The sequence below is a fragment of the Gossypium hirsutum genome, chromosome D01 (genome assembly GCF_007990345.1).
Source record: "Gossypium hirsutum isolate 1008001.06 chromosome D01, Gossypium_hirsutum_v2.1, whole genome shotgun sequence".
Taxonomy (NCBI): Eukaryota; Viridiplantae; Streptophyta; class Magnoliopsida; order Malvales; family Malvaceae; genus Gossypium; species Gossypium hirsutum.
In genome coordinates, this window is record NC_053437.1 from 58,344,578 (window position 1) to 58,354,812 (window position 10,235).

General features: G+C 32.7%; 1 protein-coding gene across 2 annotated transcripts; it reads left to right on the forward strand.

Moving 5' to 3' along the window:
* Positions 1-5,433: 5,433 nt before the first annotated feature.
* Positions 5,434-9,980, forward strand: LOC107922668 (extra-large guanine nucleotide-binding protein 1). Of its 2 annotated transcripts, none has more exons than XM_016852800.2 (8): positions 5,434-6,968; positions 7,075-7,212; positions 7,300-7,404; positions 7,491-7,655; positions 7,814-7,988; positions 8,270-8,511; positions 8,609-8,744; positions 8,867-9,980. In XM_016852800.2, exons 1-8 carry the CDS (start codon positions 5,868-5,870, stop codon positions 8,965-8,967), a joined length of 2,163 nt encoding a protein of 720 aa, XP_016708289.2. In that variant the 5' UTR covers positions 5,434-5,867; the 3' UTR covers positions 8,968-9,980. The 2 variants fall into 2 exon arrangements, with proteins under 2 accessions (XP_016708289.2, XP_016708288.2); XM_016852799.2 differs by having other exon boundaries at positions 5,437-6,968; positions 8,609-8,769.
* The last annotated feature ends 255 nt before the right edge of the window (positions 9,981-10,235 follow it).

A 10,235-nucleotide genomic window follows, 5' to 3' on the forward strand; every position in this document is an offset into this window, starting at 1 on the left:
CAAATTTGTCAAATCTCAATGAATCATATCAGGTTTGCCATGAAGTCATATGTATGGTTATAAATTAGAATTAGTATCAAACAAACCAACATATCCGGATATCAAACGTTCTCATTCAACAAAGTATCACAGAAACACACCATCAAAATTAACAAAACACATATTTGACCTGAATAAATCAGATACCTTAAACATATCCCAAACGACAACGCATTATACGCTAACATGTCATACTCACTTAGCCTATATCATATCGGACATATGTACAAATAGCAAATCATACCCTAATAGATCATCAGATATCGAGATTTATAGCTTAATCTAGAACATACGAGACCTTACAAAAGGCTTACGTTTGATTCAAACGATGTTTATAGCCCTAGAGAAAAATTCTGTTTTTTGGCCCACACGCTTGTGTGGATTCACACGACCTACATGGCTGGCCCGTGTGGCCTATACGGCTTGGACACATGCTTGTGTCTCTGGCCTGTGTGACTCTAATTCAAGAATAGTGAGTTACACAGCCTGGGCACGCGACCGTGTCTTTATCCCGTGTGACTCAAATTTCAAAACAGTGAGTTACACGGTCTGCCACATGGCCTAACACACGGCCTACCACATGGCCGTGTAGCATCGACAACCATGGTTTTTGACTTTCTTCGTTCAGAGAATTTTGAGTTTTCATTACACACCTGATACGGTTTTGACGTAGAAACAACAGGAAGGTTCCGTAACCTAAAAACGACAATCAATCGACTATTCAGACGAAATAATCGAACCAAAAACTCTAATTAACATTCAAACCCAAAACTATATTGAATAACTTCGATGTAAAACCCCAAATTAAACTATTCGCTTACCAGCAAACGAGCAGCGATTAACAATTAAGAGCCTAGAGGAGCATCAATCGTTGTTAGGTCTTGTCCTAGAATCATATCAACCAATTAAACCAATATTCAAAACAAAATCCAGTCTTTATGATTCAACTCAGTAACCAACTGAAAAGAGATTTTCAAACTAACGATAAGAAGAATTATACCCTTACCCGAACGAAATAGAACATCAAGAGGTTAACGAGTAACAGATTCACCACACCCGTGTCAAGAATTTAGTCATGAGAGCAAAAGAAGAAAAAGAAAGAATAGAGAACATAAGAAGCCGAGAACTGAAGAATAAGCAAGTTTTGGGGGAAAAAAAACATGGAAATGAGAATTTAATTATTTGATTTAAAATAAAGCTCACTTATTTCCAAAAGATGCAAAATATTTCCTTATTGCTTACACATGGATTCGAACACACAACCAAAAAGTATGCAAAAGTTTAACCACTAAACCATTAAACTCATTATTAACATTAGTTAACCGGAGATATTATTTATGCTAGACGATCATGGATAAAGGTTAAGATGAAATAACAAAAATTCCAAAGGAATAATTCAAACCCGAAACCTCACACACTCAAGCATGTCACTTAACCACAAAATCATATCACTCACATTCTTTAACCACTGAACCAGACTAATTCACTTTGCAATTATTTTTTAAAAATCTTAACTCAAAATCAAGAAGTAACCACTTTTAGTTTCACTAACTCAGTTTTTGGGAGGTTACAATTTTAATTATACCATACTTGTTCTATTTATTATCTAATTTATATATACAAAAATAAATACATAAAACTTAATTCGTTGAAGAATGAGTTTTTTGGTTTAATATTTTAGATTTAATTAAAAAAATTAAATTTCCAAAATTCAACCTATTAAATTAGTATAAGAAAATCTTCAATTATTTTTATTTTTATTTTTATGTTGGATAAATTTAAAATGTTACAATGAAAATTAAATTTTTTATTTCTAATTTATTATTAGAATTATTTTTTATTTTTTATTTTTTTACAAGTAATATATAATCTAGAAATGAGTTAATAAAATAAAATAAATTTATTACTCTTAAAAAAAATTAAGTGACGCTATTTATTTAAAGGTTTAATGGTGTAAATAGCTCTCAAATTTTTTCAAAAAAAACAATTAAGCCCCTGTTTATTTTTTTGCACTTAATTGGGTATTTAAACTTTTAAAGTGCATCTAAAAGACCCTTAATAAAAAATAATTAAGCCCCTACTCTTTTTTTTTTTTTTGCACTCAATTGCCAAAATGCATAAAAAAAGACTCTCAAACTTTTTCAAAAAAAGCAATTAAGGCCCACTTTTTTTTGTGCACTCAATTACCAAAATGCATTAAAAATACTATTTGACTGTTAAAGTTAACCGCCCCTAATTTTTTTTTCAGTTAAAACCACCGCATGTCACAACCACGACATGACATGTCGCAAAAAATGATAAAAAATAAAATTAAATAAAATTTATTAAATTATTAAAATTTAATAAAAAATATTAAAAATTATAAAAATCGTAAAAAAAATTATAAAATATATAGAAATATAGAAAAAATTATAAAGTTTTATAAAGTTGTTAAAAATTATAAAAAAAGTAAAGAAATATGAAATTCATAAAAAAAATTATGAAAATTATCGTACCAAAAGAAGTATTTTATAATTTTTTTATAACATTAATTGATTTTTAATTTTTATCATTTTTCGCCACATGTCACGTTGTCTTGCGACATGTGATGACTTTAACTGAAAAAAAACCTAAGGGTAGTTAACTTTAACGGTTAAAGTTAATGGTTAAAGTGTCTTTTTGATGCATTTTATAATTTTTTATGAATTTTATAAAATTTTACAATTTTTTTTCTAATTTTTAATAAATTTATTTCTTTTATTTTTATTAAATTTTAATAATTTTTATAACTTTTATTGATTTTTATTTTTATAATTTTTCATCACATGTCACGTCGTGGTTGTGACACGAGGTGGTTTTAACTGAAAAAATATTAGGGGTAGTTAATTTTAATGGTCAACTATTAAAGTTTACGATTAAAGGGCCTTTTTGATGCATTTTGGCAATTAAGTGCAAAAAAAAAAAACAGGGGCTTAATTGTTTTTTTTGAAAAAGTTTGAGAGCTTTTTACACCCTTAAACTTAATTTAAAGGGGCATTGAAAGGGTGCAAGGGATATTTGTTCATGATAAAAGAGACTTAAAATTTGAAGATCTTCTCAATTTAGCAAAGTAAATTGAAAAAGAGTTGAAACTCTAAAAACAAGTAAAGAATTTCTACTTACTCAAAATTGAAAAAGAAAATACTTTTATTATACATAAGTAATCACTGACCTGAGTCTTAGATAGGATCAGGGTCACCTACCCGTGACATGGATAAGTCCCACCAGAAGATTGGGTGCGAAGTGAGCCACGAAAGGATAGCAAAGCGAGTTCGCGGACCTTGCTCGCAGAATGAGCTCGCAAGGCAAAGCTAAGGACCCAGTTTGTAACACAAGGCCACAGATCCAGCTTGTGAGGACTCAGGGAGCTCGCAGAAAGGGTCGCGTACTCCGTAGGCCACCTAGGCACGTGTCTAGTAGGTACGGAGCCCATCCAAAATGTCAGTCCCAAGAATAGAAAGGATCACGTGCATCGTAGACACGTGCCCAGTAAACCTCGAGCTCACAGAGAATGCCAGTACTAGAGGCAACGAAGTCAAGATAAAATAGTGGGGCCCTATCATGAGCTGTAATAGTACCAATAACAACATGTATAAATACCTAAACACTCCTATCAATAAACATACGAGAAAATATTACTCAACAACTTCATTGATTAATTATAAGTTTTGAAATAAAAAGATAAATTAGTTTAAATTCAAAAATAAATCTAATTACCTAAGATAAATAAAAAATAAAAAATTTTAAATTAAAAAAATCTATTTATTTAAGATAAATTAAAAAAGAATAAAACTAGTTTAAAAAAAATCTTATTTCTCTAATATACATAAAAATAATATTTATTACAAACAACAAAAGATATTTATCTATGATACGAGTATATAATAATTATTACAAATACAAAAAAAAATGTATATAATAGCCAATAGGGGTTGATTTTCGAGAAATTATTTTGTAGTTTCTTTTCACCGAGAAATTATTTTATAGAATCTTTTTATTATATCATTCATGATTTTTTTCTAATTATTTAACGATATTTCAATAATTTTTTTAATACTATTAACACATTTTTTATAATTTTTTTATCTTAACCCCGAATCTCGAACCCTGAACCCAAGTTCAAGATTTAAGATTCAAGAAAATATTACTCAACAACTTCATTGATTAATTATAAGTTTTGAAATAAAAAGATAAATTAGTTTAAATTCAAAAATAAATCTAATTACCTAAGATAAATAAAAAATAAAAAATTTTAAATTAAAAAAATCTATTTATTTAAGATAAATTAAAAAAGAATAAAACTAGTTTAAAAAAATCTTATTTCTCTAATATACATAAAAATAATATTTATTACAAACAACAAAAGATATTTATCTATGATACGAGTATATAATAATTATTACAAATACAAAAAAAAATGTATATAATAGCCAATAGGGGTTGATTTTCGAGAAATTATTTTGTAGTTTCTTTTCACCGAGAAATTATTTTATAGAATCTTTTTATTATATCATTCATGATTTTTTTCTAATTATTTAACGATATTTCAATAATTTTTTTAATACTATTAACACATTTTTTATAATTTTTTTATCTTAACCCCGAATCTCGAACCCTGAACCCAAGTTCAAGATTTAAGATTCAAGAAAATATTACTCAACAACTTCATTGATTAATTATAAGTTTTGAAATAAAAAGATAAATTAGTTTAAATTCAAAAATAAATCTAATTACCTAAGATAAATAAAAAATAAAAAATTTTAAATTAAAAAAATCTATTTATTTAAGATAAATTAAAAAAGAATAAAACTAGTTTAAAAAAATCTTATTTCTCTAATATACATAAAAATAATATTTATTACAAACAACAAAAGATATTTATCTATGATACGAGTATATAATAATTATTACAAATACAAAAAAAATGTATATAATAGCCAATAGGGGTTGATTTTCGAGAAATTATTTTGTAGTTTCTTTTCACCGAGAAATTATTTTATAGAATCTTTTTATTATATCATTCATGATTTTTTTCTAATTATTTAACGATATTTCAATAATTTTTTTAATACTATTAACACATTTTTTATAATTTTTTTATCTTAACCCCGAATCTCGAACCCTGAACCCAAGTTCAAGATTTAAGATTCAAAGTTCGGAGTTTAGGATTGGAGGAAAAAATTAACAAAATTATATATCAATTACATAGAAAAATTAGTGAAAAATTATTAAATAATTAAAAAATAATTTTATAGATTCCATAAAATAATTTCTGTATTGGAGTCCTATAATAATGATGAAAAAAGTGATTTATGGTGTCACATTTTGTGGAGTTGGTTATATCTCATCACTTTTAAGGAAACCAAACATGGCCTTTGTCGTTGGCGATTCAGAGGGATGTTTCCATTCCATACTCCTTTGACAAATGAGGCACTTCATTTCATTTCAAGTGTGCAAAATTTCATCATTTCCTTCTCCAGCGTGTTGACGTGGAAAAACAATGAATAAATGCAACCCGAATATGTTTTCTCCTGTCCCCATCTTTTACTCTTAACACAAGACTCACTCTACCATGTTTATTTTTCTTTATTCTTTCATTTCCCTTCTCAATTTTTCCTGGAAATTTCCCACTCCTTGTACGTCTCCCATCTTTCCTTCTTAATTGTTTGAATGAGTTATTAGCTAATTGTTATTCTGGTGGCTAATGGGTTTTAAAGTTTGATTTTTCTTTTCCCCTGCGTTCCTCTGGTTTATGGAATTACAATTGCTGGCTTAGTTTCTTTGGAATTGAGACTTAAAATATAGAAGTCATGGCGGGGATCCTAAGAAAAATTCTCCATGTTGGGCAATCATCCCCTCCCAAAGATGATGATAATAACGTTGAATACTCATTTGCTATTGAGTACAATGGTCCTCCCGTCAGTTTTGATATCCCCAGCGCAGTTCCGGTGGACGTTGACCAACTCCCAACTGCTGCCACTGTTTCTTCTTCCTATGTTTTGAATAACAGCATTTCATTGCCAGTTATCCAACCTGTTGTAAATACTAACAAAATGAAGCAAAATCTAGCCAGACACAAAAAAATTGGTTCTGGTCTGTCCAATGAACCATCAATTCAAGTTGTTAGTTTGGATTCATTAGGTCAGACAATTGATGGCATAGGAAGTTGTGGCATTATGCAAAATTCTCATGTTCATGATAGTTTAGCTGATGATTGCAAGCAAGGTTTAGGGTTGCACAACAAGTACATGGATCCTCCCGATTCTGATGCAACAGGTTCCGTTTTGAGCTCACCATCAGTTTCATCATCTGGGGTATTTTCTCAAAAAAGGGAGGATATTCACAACAAAGAGACTACTACTCGCCATGTCAAAAGACCATCTGTTGTAACTTTCCGTGGCCCTGAATCGTGCGACATGGTCCAGGGAGAGTCCAATTCCAACTATTCCGAGACGCAAAGCACGCATACTGCTGAACAATCTATTGAGAGGAACGGGAAAAAAGGGTCATGTTATAGGTGTTTAGAGGGAAACCGGTTTACGGAGAAAGAGATTTGCATTGTTTGTAATGCTAAGTATTGTTGTAAGTGTGTGTTGAGAGCAATGGGGTCGATGCCAGAGGGGAGAAAATGTGTTACTTGCATAGGGAAGAAGATCAACGAGTCAAGGCGAGCAAGTCTTGGAAAATGTTCCAGGCTGCTCAAGCAGTTGCTCAATGAGTTGGAAGTTAAACAGGCAATGAGTTCTGAGAAGACAAGCAAGGCAAACCAGCTACCACCTCAGCTGGTTCTTATAAATGGAGAGCCTCTGAATCAATATAAGTTGCATGTTTTGCAGACCTGCCAAAACCCACCAAAGAAACTAAAACCAGGACGCTATTGGTATGATAAAGTATCTGGATTTTGGGGAAAGGTAATGACTAAACTTTCCTTCTTTTTTTTTTTTTCTTTTCATTCAAGTAAACTAGCTTCCATTATCTTCCACTAAAATTGAATTACTGCTGTGTTAAAATAATCAGGAAGGACATGGTCCTTGCCAGATTATTACTGCCCAGCTAAATGTTGGAGGTCGTATCAAGGCTAAGGCTAGCAATGGAAATGCAAAAGTACTCGTAAATGATAGAGAGATTACAAGAAAAGAGCTGTGGATGCTGCAGGTTGTTGTGATGTACATGATTGACTTCTTTTAAGTTATGATATTTTAGACATGTAAGGTCAGTGCCAATCTATCAAAATGTTTTCAGTTTGCTGGAGTTAATTGTGAAGGAAAACCGAGCTTTTGGCTAAGTGCAGATGGATATTATCAGGAAGAGGGTCAGAAGAATGAAAAGGGACCTATATGGAAGAAGGTATATTTGCATAGGGATATATAAACTTTCCCCTTATGGCATATACTAGTAATAACATGGATGTTGTACATGTACCTTATTTTCAGACAAGAATTAAACTTTTCTGCGCTCTCTTGTCTTTGCCGGTTCCTCCTAATGTGGTGAACCCTGCTGGGGAAGATGTCAGCCAGAGGACCCTGGAGCAGCAAGTGCTTCTTAAACTTCTACTAGTTGGCTATCAAAAATCAGGCACAAGTACAATATATAAGCAGGTAAATATATCAATGGAGGCAACTCATTTCAATTAGCCTTTCACCCATTTTTGATGGCTGTAAACAGAATCTGTTACTGATGACTACTATGGTTCTATAACACTAGACATGCAGATAGGATGTCCAAGTGAAACATTAATTTTTGTTACATATTTCAGGCCAAGATTCTGTATAATGTTCCTTTCTCAGAAGATGAACGCCAAAATATCAAATTGAAGATCCAATGCAATTTGTATGGATATCTTGCTATATTGCTTGAAGGACGAGAACGGTTTGAAGAAGTCTTACTAGAGAATAGAAAATTGCAGTTTGCTGATGGACCTGGTTCTTCGGGTACAACAATAATGATTATTAAGTAGTCATTTTTCTGCAAGTTTTTTTTATAAATTATTTTGTTCTCTGCGAAGTTGGTTACCGATAAAAATAGATGCATTCTCAGGTAAAACTTTTCTATTATCCCCTGCAATACTTGGATCAGTAGTGATAAGCCTCACAGATAGCAATATGATCTGTAAAAGCCTCAAGTATTTGCAATACTTTAGATATATATTCTTAGGATCTGGCATAGAATAATTGACTTTATTATTTAATAGTGTGATCTTCATTGTTGACAGGCGGTGCAAGCCAGATTGATAGTAAAACAAAATATTCCCTTTCCCCAAGACTGAAAGCCTTCTCGGAGTGGCTTGTCCAAGTGATGGTATCTGGTAATCTGGAAGTCATCTTCCCAGCTGCTACTCGTGAATATGCACCATTTATTCAGGAGCTGTGGAATGATGCAGCCTTTCAGGCCACTTATAACCGGAGGCATGAACTCCAAATGCTGCCCAGGATTGCTACTTATTTCCTAGAACGGGTAAGCCTGCTGCTCTGGGTTTTTATCCTTCCAACTAAGTGAACAGCTGGAATTGCTTAGCAATTGGAGTAGTTTTTGAAGTTAATCTTTTTCTCAGGCTGTTGAGATCTCAAGGACAGATTACGAGCCATCAGACATGGATATCTTGTATGCTGAGGGAACCCAATCATCCAATGGACTTTCTAGCATGGAATTCTCTTTTCCCACAAGAGAAAGAGAAAGCTTTATTGATGGTTATCAACATGATCCATTAGCAAGGCTAGCTTATATTTGATTCTACACTTAAAGTTGTGTACTTTTATTTGTCTTCTAATCACTTTGAACTTGCTTAACATGATTGGTTTTGCATCTGCAGGTACCAACTTATTAGACTGCATCCCAGTAGCCTTGGGGAAAGCTGCAAGTGGGTGGGAATGTTTGAAGATGTCAACATGGTCCTATTTTGCGTCTCCTTGACTGACTACGACGAGTTTTGGTTAGACAGTAATGGAGTTCTTATAAACAAAATGGTGGCAAGCAAGCAACTGTTTGAAACTATAGTCAGTCATCCCACCTTGGAGCAAAAGGACTTCCTCCTTATACTCAACAAAGCTGACCTACTCTTAGAAAAGATGGAGGAGGTTCCTCTGACTCGGTGTGAATGGTTCCATGACTTCAATCCAGTTATCAGTCACCATAACAACAATCTTACTGCTTCAGTGGCACAACGTGCCTTCCATTATATTGCTGTGAAGTTCAAGAGGCTATTCGATTCTCTTACACATAGTAAGTTGTATGTTTGTATGGTTACTGGTTTGGAGCCTGATTCTGTTGATGACGCTTTCAGATACGCCAGAGAAATCCTTAAGTGGGATTACAACGACAATAGCTTCATCAGCACCGAGTTCTCCACTACTACCCATATTGAGGCAAGCACAACTTCATGACCCACGTTTTGTGTGTGCGTGTGTGCTCTAAATCACAGAACTCAATTCTAAAGCAGGGCAAGCACTTCTTTCTTTTGTATTTACTAGATTTCCAATATGTAAGTATGTATGTATGTATGTATGTAACTCGAAAATCAATTAGAAAACACTCAAGCATTACTGGATATGTTTAAAAAGAACAGCTAATCATATACAGCGCTCAGATACAAAAGAATTGAACACTAAAAGCAGAGCTGGCTGCCATATCCACAATAAAACAACTCTAATTTACACAAAGCATAGAGTTGCTTTTACATATAAGACCCAACAAAGTTAGGACAAGGGAACTTTCTCTAATTTATCATCACCAAGGTACAAATCGGTCCATAAGCAGACAGACAGTAGCTTCAGACATTGTGGTTTCGTTAGTATCATCTTTAGAAGCATCTTTGTCTTCAACATGCCCTTCTTTGGTCGGAAACGGTTGGTCTTTCTTGGCCCTTTTTGACAAGAATGGTTTTCTTGCTTCAACTTTCTCTTTAAGCTTTGCTGCTACCTCGCCCATCCATCCACCAACTACTGCAGACATTTTTCTCACTCTCTTAGGAATTTGTTTATGATATGCTTTTGCTTTTCTGGAAGAAACAGAGAGGAGAACCAAAAGGGTTAATATAGAAGAAAGGAGAGAAAAGCAGGGAGAGTTGTGGTTTTTGCCAAATCAGTTGTAGTTTTCATTGGCGGTGTCAGTATCTGTGGGTTCTGACTCATTGGAAACAAAGAACCCATGTGTGGGACGGCCCCTAGATACTGTTCATTTGG